Source organism: Populus nigra, chromosome 2 (genome assembly GCF_951802175.1).
Source record: "Populus nigra chromosome 2, ddPopNigr1.1, whole genome shotgun sequence".
Lineage (NCBI taxonomy): Eukaryota > Viridiplantae > Streptophyta > Magnoliopsida > Malpighiales > Salicaceae > Populus > Populus nigra.
In genome coordinates, this window is record NC_084853.1 from 27299080 (window position 1) to 27314908 (window position 15829).

The 15829-nt window shown below is 32.5% G+C and overlaps 1 protein-coding gene across 1 annotated transcript; it reads right to left on the reverse strand.

Moving 5' to 3' along the window:
• Positions 1-5797: 5797 nt before the first annotated feature.
• On the reverse strand, positions 5798-11335 carry LOC133682605 (26S proteasome regulatory subunit 4 homolog A-like). The gene is made up of 6 exons (XM_062106018.1): positions 10747-11335; positions 9614-9859; positions 8906-9075; positions 8586-8802; positions 8299-8439; positions 5798-6041 (listed from the first exon to the last, which is right to left on the reverse strand). Exons 1-6 carry the CDS (start codon positions 11224-11226, stop codon positions 5958-5960), a joined length of 1338 nt encoding a protein of 445 aa, XP_061962002.1. The 5' UTR covers positions 11227-11335; the 3' UTR covers positions 5798-5957.
• Between the last annotated feature and the right edge of the window lie 4494 nt (positions 11336-15829).

Genomic DNA, 15829 nt, shown 5'->3' on the forward strand with positions numbered 1-15829 from the left:
TGTTAAATAAGTGTAGGGAAATAAGGGTGAACAAACAAGTTTTGTTCTCCTTTTTTTATTAGGAGGTATAATAATAAGATTTTGTGTGATTTTGTTCCTATGCATATAAGACATTTACTTTTAGGGAGACCATGGTAGTTTGATAGGAAGGCTATACATGATAGGTTTAAGAATAGGTATTCATTTACAAAAGATGAAAAATTTATCACCTTTGCATCATTATCACCAAAACAAGTTTACGAGGATTATTTAAGATTAAAAAAGAGACTGAGGTTGAGATGATTGAAAAAAAAAAGGTGGTTGAGAGGAGCAAGAAGAAAGAGGTGAACGAGAGGAGAAAAAAAAGAGGGGGCATATGAGAAGAAAAGAAAAGAGGATGTCAAGAGAAAAATAAAGAAGCAAGTGATTTTTTATGGAAAAAGAGAGTGATATCAAGAGTGTTTTTATACTAACCAGCCTATGTCTGAACTTTTATACAAATAGGCATGTTTTAATACTAATTATCTAGATCAATCTCTTTCTAATATTGTTGTTTCTTTGTTACGGGAATATGAAGTTGTATTTCCTAATTACGCTCCAAGTGATTTACAGTCAATCAGAGGAATATAATATCAAATTGATCTTATGCCTAAAACTCCAATTCCTAACCAAACAACTTATAAAAATAACGTAAATAAAATAAAAAAAGCTTTAATGGAAAGTTGAGGAGCTGATGGTTAAAGGTATATTAGGGAGAGCATGAGTCCATGTTTATTACTAATGCTTCTTTTACTAGGAAAAGATGAGTCTTAAAGATATGTGTGGATTGTCGGGCTATCAACAATATTATGGTAAAGTATAGACATCCAGTTTTTAGGCTAGATGACATGTTAGATGAATTGCATGGTTCATTTATCCTTACAAAAAATGATTTGAAAAGTGGTTACAATCAAATTAGAATGAAAGAAGGTGATGAATGAAAAACTACTTTTAAGATTAAACATGAGCTATATGAATGGTTAGTTATGTTATTTGATCTTACTAATTCACCAAACATATTTATAAGATTGATGAACCATGTATTGCATGCATTTATAAACAGGTTTGTGGTAGGTCATGTTAATGATATCTTGGTTTATAGTAAGAGTTTAAAAGAGCAGGTCGAGAATTGGCATTGTGTGCTTCAAGTTTTGATAGAGGAAACGTTGTATGCTAATCTTAAAAAATATATTTTTTGCATGGATTTTTTTTTTGGTTATGTTGTTAGTGAAAAGGTATAGAATTGGTGAAGAAACTTCTTGAGAGTGTTCAGCTGCAAATAGAAAAGAAGATTAAGCAATATTCATCTAAAGCCAACAAGAGTTGTAGATGTGTTATCTTTGAACCTAATGATTGGGTTTAGGTGTATATAAAAAAGGAAATATTTTTAGCTCATATATGATCTAAGTTGCAGCCAAAAAGGGATGGTTCATTTCAAGTTCTTGAATGGGTCAACAACAATGCATATAAGTTAGATCTTCCAGGTGAGTATAATGTTAGTGCTACATTCAATGTTTCTAATCATTTTTTTTTTTTATGTAGGTGACAATTCGAGATTAAATTTTTTAAGGAGAGGGGGGATGATGAGAATCAACAAGAACCACCACGAGATTCATTGTATGTTTTGTAACAGCCCGGCACAACCTGCCATATATTGTCCATTTTGGGCCTTAACGCCCTCACGGTTTTGTTCCTGGTGACGTGAGCTCATTTCTGAGCCTGACGCCCCAAAACGTGTATGACAAGTTGGCAACCATCACTCTTAATAAAGCTAGCTACCACACCATTCCCTCACCCGCCGATGTGGGATATTACAATCCACCCCCCTTAAGGAGCCTGACAACCCCGTCGGCACAACCGGACAGCCAATGAGGTCGGCTCTGATACCAAATGTAACAGTCTGGCCCAACCTGCCATATATTATCCGCTTTGGGCCTTACCACCCTCACGATTTTGTTCCTGGTGACGCGAGCTCACTTCTAAGCCTGATGCCCCAAAACACGTATGACAAGTTGGCAACCAGCACTCTTAATAAGGCCAGCTACCACACCACTCCCTCACCCACCGATGCAGGATATTACATGTTTTGATTGGACCAATTACAAGGATAAAAGCCAAGAGGATCAATTAGGCATTTAAGAGGTTGATTTGAGATGTTTGGGTCGAGCAGGTTTTGAGAATTCTTTTTAATGTGGCGTCAAACATGAAGTTGAGTTCAAAGAAAGATAAATCATTTATCAATATGAACCAAGTAAGAGATATGGTGGTTTAACATGTACCAGAGCTTGGCTACACAACTTTATATTAATGGTCATAGTTTTCACTTTGACTGTTAGATCGGGCTGAATTTTTTTAAAAAAAAATTAAAGACCTTATGTCTTATAGGGTTAACATTTTGTTGCAGTTAGGCACAATAAAGGCCTTTAGATATGGTCCAAAAGTTTCTATGTGGATTTGACTTTATTAATTAAGACTTGAGCTTTTTTATTTTATTTTAAAGTACTCTTGAACAAATTTATATTTGGGTTTTAATCCCACCCCAATATTTTAGTAGGATTTATTTTATTGAACTATAAATACTTTTTGGTTTGCAAGTTATGATAACTTATCGATCATTTAAAAATAAAACTTGTGTGTGAAAGTTTTCTCTTACTCATGGTTCTTCATAAAACTTTCAGAACTTATAAAGCATTTCTTCTTTATGGTGTTCATCCTTATACCTTTGGTCTTTTGTTTGTTATTATCAATAAGTCAAGGTTTACATCCAATAACAATGTTTCTTTGATTCAAGAAATCACTAGGTCAAGTTTTTTTAAAACTTGATTTTAGATTTTAATTCAAAATAAATTGTGTTCAATCTTGATTGTGGATTCTAGGGTTTTTACTTTCTAGGTTCGCAACAGATTCAGATAATGTTGTTTTCGTCTTTAAAATCATTAAATAAAAAACACAAATTCCTATTGTTATAATTAAAATTTATTAGTTATTCCTTTTTAGAGAATAATAGTCTTCGTGATCTCATATATAATTATATTTGAAGCTTGTTTTACTTTTAAATTTCACAAGTTAAATGCTTATAAATCTAAAATTTTAATAAGTATCCTCAGTTTCATGTAAAATATTTGACTTGCAAATATGAGCATGATAAATAAACTATTATCCATTAGAATCATATATTAAAACTTTAATGAAAAACTTATAAAATATCATACAAAGTCTTATAATAAAGTATCTCATGAGCCATGACTCAGCTGAACTCATTGCCTAGAAAACTACAAGTCTACCCTTCATCTATTAGATAGACTTTAATTACACCTATTCTTATTTTAACCTATAAAAAATATGATATCTCACCCTTTGTCAATGAGATGTTGTTTTCTTAATGCAACTAGATTAAATCTATTAATACCGTTAAAAGAAACTAAAAGAAAATGGGGTTTTACATGTCATTATTTATAGCATTTTGGTATGTAAATTCCCTTTTCTTGGGCACTCAAGTTTTTATTTTTTTTCAATTTGATCCTTTAATGTTATGTCTTTTTGTCCATTATTTTGGGTTCTTTTTAGGTTGCATACTATCGTGCTTATGAGCAAAAAAAAAAATAATTTATTCCATGATGATGGTGTGTCAATTTTGTATTACAAGATTTATAATTGTTATGGAAAACCAAACTAAAATAACAAAAACCAAAATTAAAATTCACAAAAACTAATAACATGTTTCTCATGTGTATTGTTCAATAGAGTGAAAATTTACATTTTTTTCCCTCAATTTTAAAATTTTATAATATTGGTCCTTTTTCTTGGATTATTTGCTTAGGTCCCAAACTTTGTTTTTCTTATGTATTACTCCTTTGATCTTGAAAGAGGAGATAGAAAGCTCTCAAGTGGCTGGTTATCGAAAACCAATGCTTTGATTTAATTATATGATAATTAAAATAGACACACATAAAAAAAATTGAATAAAATTTAAGAAAAAAAATATCATAAAGCGCTATATAAAAAAGTGCTTGCTAATATTGAAAAAATAATTTATAATCTTATTCAAAGATAAAATAATAATTGAATGATATTTATTAAATGACATCCCAAATACATTGTTAATTAATTAATTTTAATTAATTTCAATTAAAACTAAAGATCCATTAGGCTCGGGTTTCAAATTAAATCGGGTTAGAGCTGATATTATGTTGCCTAGTTGACCTAGTGAATTCAAACTCAGTCGACTTGTTCAAAGCCTTGTTTGACTTAAGAAAGAAACATTTTGGGACGATGTCATTTTACCTTATTGTTTTATAAATATTAAGACCAGCACAATTTGGATCAAACCAGGTCAGCCTAGTTAACTTGTAAAAATCTTGACCCGAGTCATTAATTTGTTTGGGTTTAGTAAAAATTTTAATGTTTATTTTTATTTAATTATACGATATTAGAATAGGCATTTGCAAGGAAGCTACCAAATAAAATTAAAAAAAATCCATTATGGCCCGTAAAGAAAGAGTGTTTATTAATATTATAAGAAGAATGCTATAATTTTATTCAAAAATAAATGTTAACTAATTTATTTTAATTCATTTCAATTTAAATTGAAGAGAAAATTTAAAGAACAAAAGAAGGCATGACTGGGCATAGGTGGGCCAATGTGCCTTGGCGTTTCCTTTTTTTTTTATCTTTTATTTTTTTACCTAGCTCAAGTTGTCTTTAAAAAAAAAACATATGACACATCGTCTAATTGCTAAAGTGATTGAAGTTCAGGCTAAGGTTTTTTTGCTCGAAAACTATTTTCAACTTATTTCCATCTAAAAATACCGAATAAACACCCTTATAATCTCAATAAACAAATCTTTCAAATCAAAACTCTCTTAAATTGGTCCAAAAGCACAAGATCAAACTGGATTTAAAAAAAAAACACATTTTTCCATCCCGATCTACTTTTTTTCGACAAGATAAAGGGTAAAAAAAACATTTCAATAAAACTCTTCTTGTCAAATAAAACATGTTAACACTAAGAACAGCCTTTTTATTGTCAAAATATACTCAACCAACAACTTTCTCTCTCGTTCACCATTTCTAATGAATTTCTCTTTTCTTTCTCAAATATAAAGACTAAAAAATAAATAAAAAATTTTTTTGAATCAAAATTAAAATTTCAAAAACTAAAAAGATCTAAAACAATGCCAACTCAAAATATAAGAGCTAAATATAACTATTTCACGTGAGCTCTCAACAAGCCACCCTAGTTTTTTATTCTTTGTTTGATTCTTACTCTCTTAATTTATCTTATTACTACAAATTAAAACTACATCCTAATTAAATTGACCCACCATCCAACTTTAATATCTTGTCAAAACTACTTTCACAAATAGAAAGAAAAGAAAGTACCGACAACAAAAAAATAAAAACACTTGAGACAAAAAACAATTGATGATCGAAATGGGAAATAAATTCACTATTAACAGTGAACCGTGAGATAATCGCTACAATGCGCATGAGCTTTTTTTTCAGAAATGTAATAAGCTACCACCACTACCAGCTCCTTTTGCTATATTTTGTCACCACCTGTACTCCTAAAGATATAGTAGCATGGCAGCGCTGCCTAAATTTGAACTCCCATTGATCCCAAAATCAGGATTTAAGGATCAAAGTGGATATACCGTGGGGGCTTTGCTTCCATCTCACATTGATATAGGAGAAGTGGATTTTAGTTGCTTAGTACACTATGGGACTGCTAGAAACCAAGTGGCTCTTTTTGGTGAGAGTGTAACATCCATAACTGCTGTTGAAATAAAGGGGTTTGGATGCCTTTGATAAATTCAAGGTAGACATCTTATCAGCACTTCATTCACACGTGGACAACCTTCTATTTAGAGTCTAAGAAAAAACAACTTGACTTGCAATAAACAATCCAAAAACACAAGAGCACAACAACGAGAATGTCATCACATGTAAAGCCCTTCAGGCACCCCTTCTTTCTTTTTGAACATCACCTTTTCCTTAGCCTTCTTGAAGTCAGTATGTGTCACCTGCAGGGCAGAATTTTGTAATCAGAACCAATATGCACGTACCTAGAAACAGGCACATCTTTGAGAACCACCTTATAAGCACATTAGAAAATTAAGTCCCTCGCAATGAAAGCCAGAAACCCGTATCAAAACTTACAAGAAAAGGAGAGTTTCACCACAAACAAATGTGAAAGCAATCCAAACAACATCAAGAGATCCGTTAAAGGTTCTAGTTGGTCCAGTGACAGGACTTGGAACCAAAAGGTTCAATGTCCAGGTTAGTAAAGTAAATGTTAAGCAACAAAAAGAGAATATATTTCATACTAGATGTCATATAAAAAATAAAGTATGTAGTATGATTATTGATAATGTTTTCATCTCATTCTTAGTATGGAGATATCAGGACGAGGTTTTGTGTGATGTTGTTCCTATGCATGTTGCACACCAATTGTTCGGAAGACCTTGACAATTTGATAGAAAGGTCAAGTATGGTGGTTTTAAAAATAGATATACACTAGAAAAGGATGAGAAAACATAAACGCTTGCACTATTGTAACCTAGACAAATGTATGAACATCAGTTGAATATGAAGAAAACAGAAGAAGCCGGACAAGCCTTGTTCCAAAATAATAGTGATGATGTGAGGCTGAGTGAAAATAAAGTGAGTCACGAGTGTGGAACACCATGGAGTAAAGTTTTGGCCATTAAAGTCAAATTTGAAGGCTTCAACCAAAATAAAAATAAAAGGAAAGTCGAGTGTAGAGAGAAAATAAGTGGAGAGAAGAAAGAACATGTGAGAAAAGAAATGTAGTAAAAGTGGAGAAATACCTTAATTTGTATGCAAAACAAAATGATCTTACACATGTTTATTTTTCTGATGTGCCTATGATTTTACTCTTATATAAGGAGGCATACTTTAACACTAATAAACTTGATTCAAGTGTTACTAGTGTTGGTGTTTCTTTGTTACAAGAATTTGAAAATGTATTTCCTAATAAAATTCCATGTGGATTGTCACCTATAAGAGAAATGGAACATCAAATTGACCTAGCACTAGGTTCGGCTATTCCTAATAGATCAACCTATAAAAGTAATCCTGAGAAAACAAAGAAGTTTTAAAAGCATATGGAGAAGTAAATGCCAAAGGGGTACATTCACAAAAGCGGTACATTCACAAAAGCATGAGTCCATGTGTTGTTCTCATACTTTTAGTACCTAAGAAAGATGGTACTTGGAGAAAGTGTGTTGATTAAAATTAGGTTCAATTCTGTTAGCAGATTACGAAAGCTTTAATCCTATTTAAATTAGTTGTGCCATTTTTGTATTTATCTTTTAATTATTATTATTAGGTCTTTTAGAGATATTAGAACCTTTATTTCAATTTGGGGTCATTAGATTATTATTATTTATTAGGTTTATCCATATATATTAGGGATATCCTATTAGGCTTAAAATTCTTTCTAGTATAAATACTCTTTTGTATAGACTTTTTGAAAGGAAAAAAAACTATTTTTAATAAAGAAATTGGCATTCTTGTTATTTTTTATGAAGTTAAGTGATTCTCATACTAAGTTCTTGATTGAACTTGCAAACTCTTCAAATAATTAATCAACTTCGTTATGATTTTATACTACTCGTTCATGTCTTTTATAGGAGCAGGATGGAGGTGATCATTGCATATAACTTTGGTTCTCCAAAAAAAAATTTTGTTAGGTCAAGTTGCAAACCATTCAAATTTAATTTTAATATATCTTGAGAGGTGTCTGCATAAAAATCTTTGTCAGCCTGAGACTAGAGAAAGCACTAGGATTGGATTGGAAGGTTTTTTTTTTTTTTTGGTTCATAAGGAGCCCCAGAGGACCATTTGGCAACACAGTGGGGGATTTACCTTCCCCGCTACATAATAACATAGGAAACTAGAGTCACTAGGATTTGAAACTGTTTCACTTGAGAATGCTCTGGATGCAGTACCACTAGGATTTGAAACTGTTTCACTTGAGAATGCCATGGATGCAGTACCGCGACACTATGCCAGCTTGTGAGGAGGTTGTTAATATTGCTAGTCCAAGTCTTATTAGATGATTTGACCATATATCTCAAATAGGAGAAGCTACAAGCCCACTGCCCAACAGATGGCATACAAACTCCATCAGAGACTGCTTCTCAATTGGGCAATGGGATGAAGCTTTGACTAGACTTCTATTAGGGAAAAATCTAAAACTAGACAAGAGAAAACCAAAAATTCTCACCGACAAGGAAATCAAAATACACTACTCACCTTCATGCGTCGCTCTCGTAATGCAAGTAACCCAGCTTCAGTACATATTGCCTTTATATCTGCTCCCGAGAACTCATCCTTGGTCATAACAAACTCTTCTAAGTTAACATCATCAGCCAATGTCATCCTTGCTGTGTGTATCTACAATCCACATATTGAGATTAATTGTATGAGGGAGCTTGACAGATTCAATGATGAAAAACACAAAGCAGTGAGGCATAAGATCACAAATAAATCATATGGAATGATCTCCAATACATTGCTTCCAATAATCAAGCCATGCGTACCTGGAAAATACGCCTCCTTGTTTTGATATCAGGAAGGGGGAATTCAATCTTTCTATCAATTCGACCAGGTCGAAGCAAAGCAGGATCAAGGGTTTCAATGCGGTTGGTCGCCAGAATCACTTTGACATCTCCTCTTGAATCAAAACCATCTAACTGGTTCAGTAGTTCCAACATGGTCCTCTGAATTTCACGTTCACCACCTGAATGGGCATCATACCTGTAAGACATTACATCAGAAACATTTCAAATTACATCAGTTATAACATAGAAATTCTATTTCTTCCATATTTATGAGTAATCTGTAAATTTTACTAACTCACCTCTTTGTACCAATAGCATCAATTTCATCAATGAAGACAATAGATGGAGAGAGATCATCAGCAACTCTGAAAAGTTCCCTCACTAGTTTTGGGCCATCTCCCAAGTACTTTTGAATCAATTCACTTCCAACAACACGCAAGAAAGTTGCTGATGTTGAATTAGCCACTGCCTGGAAAACAACCGAGGCTTACAAAGCCAGTCTAAGTTCACTCCACTTACATAAAATCATAATGCCATACCATTACAGAGAAAATAGTGAGAAAAAAGACATTTTTCCCAATTTTGATTAGATAGCTATATGTCATCTAAAAATCATATAAATGTGCAGCAGCAATACAATATAGCAACCCCAGTAAGGCACACAAACCATCCAAATTCTTTTGTATGCTTAAAAGCATAAGAAAAAGAAATTTATTCATGTCTTATGAAAAATACCTGGAAATTCAGAGTACAATCCTAAGTCAATAATTTTGGAAAAACAATCTCTTTGGTCAAATCATGGAAAGACACAAAATTATGTGATGAAAGTTAAACTTAGAAATTTATAGGTTTAAAAACAGTCAATTGCAATTACTTTTTACATGGGCTTTCAAGAAGAGACACAGCAACAAAAGCCAACTATAAAGCTCATGTTGGATTCAGTGTCAGATCAAAGATGATATCTTGAATTGCAACAATCCAATTAGAAAAATATTTCGAGTGCACACCTTTGCAAGCAAGGTCTTGCCAGTCCCAGGCTCTCCATACAATATAACCCCCTTAGGAGGCTTAATACCAATATCTTCATATAATTCAGGATGAGTCAGTGGAAGCTCAACTGCTTCTTTGATTTCCTGTATTTGGGCATCTAGACCACCTATGTCAGCATAAGATTCTAATGGAGCCTTGTCAACCTTCATCACAGATACCATTGGATCAACTTCATCTTGAAGAAGCCCAACAACAGATAGAACCTGTCATGTAGTCACAAAGCATATAAGTTATTATCAAAACCATTTTCCTAAATGAGATATTGTTAAGAACTATATCAATTGACATGAAAACTATAATAAGGCAACAAATTAGATTACAATTTCTTTAAAGAAAACATGCATAGTTGGGTATGAGACAAATAGCAGAACCCATAAGGCAAGCAGCTAGGCTACATCTAGCCTATAATAACATACTCTACAAGAACCTTTAAAACCACATTGCATACATGGTGAAATCTTTCATATTCTAAGTTTTCCAGACTATAATTGAAACTAGTAATGAATGATGGAAATTCTTCTATGACATCATCTTGCATTACGTTATACCAGACTTAAAACTATAGCTTAGAAGAACATGCATAAGCAAAGATTAATAGTATCAGATCAATGCTGCGTGGAGGGTTAACAATAATGTTGTACATATCCATAATGAACTTTTAAATCAATTAAAAGATCATAGTAAAGGTATATAATAAAGCTGTTTCCACAAGGTAAAAATCACAGTGATCATACTCGGTTCTATTCATTACTTCTCACAAAAAACATTCCAAGTTCACAACAGCACTTAAAGATGCAGCAGGCAAGGCTCTACTCCTCAATTCAATTCAAATACCATACAACACAAAACCATTACCAATCCAAACCTAGATCATTACTTTCTTACAACACCTTAAACCAACGTAACTAGTTACTAGCTTATGATAAAGTTCGTATTAATCATGTCCAAAACCTAAACAACTCATGAAACGAAACCCCTCATTTCAAACATACAACCATAATTTGAAACTTTGCAACAAAAATAACACTCGAAACTAGTAAATAATACTCAAAACCCTTAAAAGGTACAAACTTTGAAAAACCCAAATTACCTTATTATGCATCAAGATAGCACAACCAGGCTCAAGCTGATCCTTATCAACAAAAGACAAAATCCCGACATAATACTCAGGTCCAACTGACGACGAAACAATAGCATGATTCTCATCAATCAACTCCTCCAAACTTCCGACACTCATAGGTGAGCCTCTCAAATCGTCAACCTTGGATCTATCCTCTTCCACTTTCTCTTCTTGTGGCTTCAATCTCTCTTGATTTGCCACAAACTCCTCTTCCATCAACAAATAATCCTTAATTCGCTCCAGTTTTAGCAGTCTCAGTTTACACTTTGTAAGAGGCGTCACCGTAGGCAGCCGTGCAGCCGCCTCTGGGCCTTTCTGCTTCCGCTGCTTGCGGCCCACGCGCACTGGTGGAGCCGCCGGCTCGAATTTCTTGTCTTTCTTGTCGCTTCCATCTTGTTTTCTGTCTCCTGGGAGTTGCCGATTCAGACCGCCCGATGGTCCTTGACCCATGTTTCGATTTGGTTGATTTTGCAAGACAGTTTTTAATAAGAGTTAGGCTTTGAGAGCAATTCAAGTTCCCTCCGTGCTGGAAAGAGAAGCAAGGTTGGGGTTCAACTATATCTACGAGCGTGTTTGACAATGTGGTTGCAAGTGCTTTTTAAATATTTTTTTATACTAAAATATATAATAATAATGTTTTTTATTTTTTAAAAATAATTTTTAACATCAGCACATCAAAACGATCCAAAACGTATAAACTATATTAAATTTTAACAAAAAAAAATTCAAATTTTTTGAGAACACAGCCGCAGCCGCGTTCTCAAACGTGCCCTATATTGATCGTGTTTCATAACGGTCAATATCAAAAAAAAATAAATATAAAAAAAATTAAAAGTATAGAAAGTATCTTAAGTATTTTAGGTCTGGTATATGTAAGCATGTCAAATTCATGTTAGTAATTTGAATCTTAATTATTAGATGCAAGTAAACATAGGTCTAAGATAATTTTTGAAATTTAAAAATAATATCAAAATATCTCTTATGATTACAGAAAATTACACAAAAAACAGAGTGAAAGAACAAAAATATTCTCATAAGCAAAGCTTTTTTTTTCTTTTCCAAGACTAAAAATGTATTTTAACTATTTAACAGTTTATGAAATGTCAAAAAAACCCTAGGCAATAGGTCTTAATTTTATTAATCTTATGGTAAAATAGTATTTTTACCATGCAAATAATTGTGAAAAAGACTATTATTATACCCATGTTGATACGTTTAACAACTAATGAACCTATAAAAAATATTGAAATACTCTTACAACTAGAGCTTCAATTTTTCAACCAAATGGTAAAATAATAATTTAATTTTTTATAAAAAAAACAACAATAGCATCATCCTAAGCTTTCAAAGCTTGGAAAATCCATTATGCAAGTCTATAGTAGTCACAAAGCATATAAGTTATTATCAAAATTAATTTAATAATATAAGAAATTGATTATTCATTTTATTAAATTTAATAATTTTAATTAATTTAATAATATATTAAAAAAATTAACAATACATAAAACAAAAAAATAACAATAATTAATTATAAAAACTTAGTTGACAATATCATACTTGGTAGAAGAAAAAAAAAACTTCATTAGAGATTTGTCGTTGCTCCGTCATGGGCATCACTCCATAATTAGAAAAACTCACTTAGACGATTCTAACCTCACTTTAAAAGGCTAAATGGTGACACTGAAAGAGGCCAAATGTGTTGTTAGATCAACCATCCAGAAAACAATCCAAGCAAAATATCATAAAGTAAGCATCTCATGCTTATATTTAATCAATTAATCTAATTTAATTCAAAAACAATTCTTTAAAAAAGATGAATTTAACAAAAAATGACAATTAAAAAGACTTGAAATAACCCGATTTATTTTTCAATTAAATAAATATTGAAGGATAAAACTAGAAAAAATATGAGCTTAAGAAAAAAAAAACAATCTTAGTCGGATCTTTTAAATTTGAGTTAATCTCTCAAACTCATAATCCATGAAATCTTAGATCTGGGCTCAATTGAAAAACTCAATTCCCAATCAATTTAATGTTAAAGGATGAAATAAAAAAAATATTAATTTTTAAATTTTTCAAAGCAAAAAGAAATAGCAATCAAAAGAATAATGATTAATTTTTTTTTAAAGGAGGAGGATGAAATCATAAAATAATTAAAAATTATCTCAAATAAAATAAATAGCAATCAAAAGAATGAGCACTGAATCTAATAGATGGAAAAAAATAAAGGAGGATAAAATTGAAAAAAAAATCTAATGTTATAAATAACTTTAAATAAAACAAATAATAATAAAAAGAATAGAGATCAAATATGAAGGAAAAACAAATTGAAGAGTTGCTATGAAAAATAAGAGGGTCAAGTATGAAAATCAAGGAGGAGAGAGAAAAGAAGGAAAACGAAAACAACATCAACGTTGTTGTTACTTATTTTTGGACCCCACGTGTTAGAGACAATGTATACCTCTTTCGAACCAAGTGCAAGAGTGTAACTCATATTTGCTGGAAAATTGACAAAAGTAGAGAAATAAATATATTTTTTCAAAACCCTATTTGAGCTGTTTTCTGCTCTCTTTATCCTTCCCCTTTGCTACCAAAATCATCAGGTTTTCTTAGACTGACTAGGGGTTTTCATAATGCTAAATTCGTTCCTTCGTTATCTTGTTTTTAAGGTTGGATAAATCCCTTAAATTTTGCACTAAAAAAAATTATTCTGCTGCTATTGCAATTTTTTGTTCCAAATTAGGCTTTGATTCTGACTTGGTTTCGTACGATATCTGACCATCCTAGCTATATTTTGTCACTCATGACATGTTGAAAAATTGACATACACCTTTATTGGGTCCTAGAAATCACTGATCTTAGGGCAGACTTTTAGTCAGATTTAGATGCTCGGCATTGTCAAATCTCACCTTTTTGACCAACGAGATTACTGCCAGATTCTCTTCTTTAAAATGATTTTATCTCAATTCGACTCCTTCATCAAAGTTGTAGTCCTAGACGTGTAGATAAATTTGGGCTTTTGAATCACTTGATTTTGATATCAGAAGCTCAAGATATTCTGTTTGAATATCTAGTGTAAAAGTAGGGATTCCTGCCGCAAGAAGGATCGCGACCCGATTTTTGCACTGAAAACTCTATTTCCGTCACAAATTGTGATGATTTGTTCTTAGGTCATACTCTCAGTCATATCGAGATTCTCAGCATTGTCAGTTTCTAAATCAGATCAGGAGACCCTTTTTGATCAACCAGATTACTGTCAGATTATGTTCTTTAAAACAATTTTATCTCCCTTCGACTCTTTCATCAAAGTTGTAGTCCTAGACGCGTAAATAAATTTGGGCTTTTGAATTGCTTGATTTTGATATCAAAAGCTCAAGATATTCCCGTTTGAATATCTAGTGTGAAAGTAGGGATTCTTGCCGCAAGAAAGATTTTTTGCCCAAGTTCGCGGGGCTGATTCGAAGGATTTTTTTTGGACCAAGGACTGAATCGAAAAGTGCTAAAATGAGGGATTGATTTGAAGAAGGATATTGAAAGCTAGAGAGGGGGGCTGGATCATCATAAATGACAAGATTTTTACCACAACGAATAAGGAAAACAAGACTTTACAGCTGCACCCTCCATCTGATTTCTTTCCTTTTTTCTCTGCAAATTCCTGTTGTTTTTCCTTTATCATCACGCCTGATTTTTGGAGTTGAAGACCACATTTTTGTTGCCTCATTTCAAAGGGAGCAGCTGGCTCTATGGAAGGAAAGAAAAGAGCAACACCCTCCTTTAAAACTGGAAAGAAATCAGACGTAAAGCACCAACACAGAATCAGAATATTGCAGTTTTCTTTTTACGTTTTTTTACTGCAAATCAGTAGGGATTTGCGTCCTAGGATTAATGCATTGAATCCTTCCTAAATAGAGACATATTTAGACTATATATAAGCCCTTCTAATGACTTAAGGGGGGCAGCAAAAAAAAAGAGCAGGAAAAAGGAAAAAAAACCGGAGAGAAAGAAAGAAAAAACAGTAAAGAGAAAGACAAGAAAAATGCAAGAGAGGCAGAGTAAAAAAACACAGTAAATAGAGGGAGTTTTCTTTCTTGCATTCTGGTGTTATTGTGAGGAAAAAGGAGAGAAAAAGACAAGACGGAGAGGGAGCTTTGCTGTTAAACCTTGACAGCAACGTTTGCTTGGTTTTATTTCATCTTCTGCAGAAAAGAAAACAGTGAGACCTGCAGGTAAGTCTTAACTTTCTCCTCCTTTGCTGCCTTTAAATCTGTTGTACCTGTTTTGTCTTTGCTTTGCATGTTCGTTTTCAATTTTAGACTATACAATGAACGCTTGCCTTGTGTCGTTCCTGCCGTGCTTTTGAGTTTTAAATGGGTGACTATGTTAAGAGTTAGCTAACCTCTGGTGTTCTTTTTTTCTTTCTTTCTTTCGCTGGTTCAGAATCAAGGAACTGGAGGAGGGGGCTGTTGTTTCTTCATCAACAGCTCCCTTTTCTGTTCATGTCCTTCCATGCCTTTTTTGATTGAATAGCCGGCCAGGTCTGCTTTGGTTTCTAGTCTGTGATATATATGTTTTATAAAAGCATGTCGTCCCAAGCTCTTCCTTTTTGTATGAAACTAGTATGGCAGTTTCTCCTGGATTGGTAAAAAGAAAATAGGCCAAAAGTCGTGTTTAAATTGTTAGTTTGTCCAAATTAGATAAAGAAATAGGCAATTTTATCTTATAGGATATATCATGATTATTTATGTAATTATCTAATTTTTTTAGATAAATTATATAGGAAGTTTAGATAGGTATTATCAAAAGAAGATAAATACAAGTTATCTGAAGATAATTGTTAGAGAAGTGTTTTTTTGAAGCATGAATAATAGTATGTTAAAAACATAACAAACTAGGAAGCTTGAAAATAATGTTTATCAAATATTCTTATCCACATCGCATGGATATGTATATAAGAAAGGACAATCTGAAACATTAAAAAGAGTGAGCAGCAATAGGTAAAACAACACTTGCAATGGAGTAAGAGTATCCAACTAGCTCAAGAGTTACACAGAGT

Coding starts and splice junctions, on each gene's coding strand:
- LOC133682605 (XM_062106018.1), bottom strand. CDS start 11,226: ATGGGTCAAGGACCATCGGGCGGTCTGAATCGGCAACTCCCAGGAGAC. Junction 9,860..10,746: donor CTATCTTGATGCATAATAAG/GTAATTTGGGTT, acceptor ACTACATGACAG/GTTCTATCTGTTGTTGGGCT. Junction 8,440..8,585: donor CAAGGAGGCGTATTTTCCAG/GTACGCATGGCT, acceptor TGTGGATTGTAG/ATACACACAGCAAGGATGAC.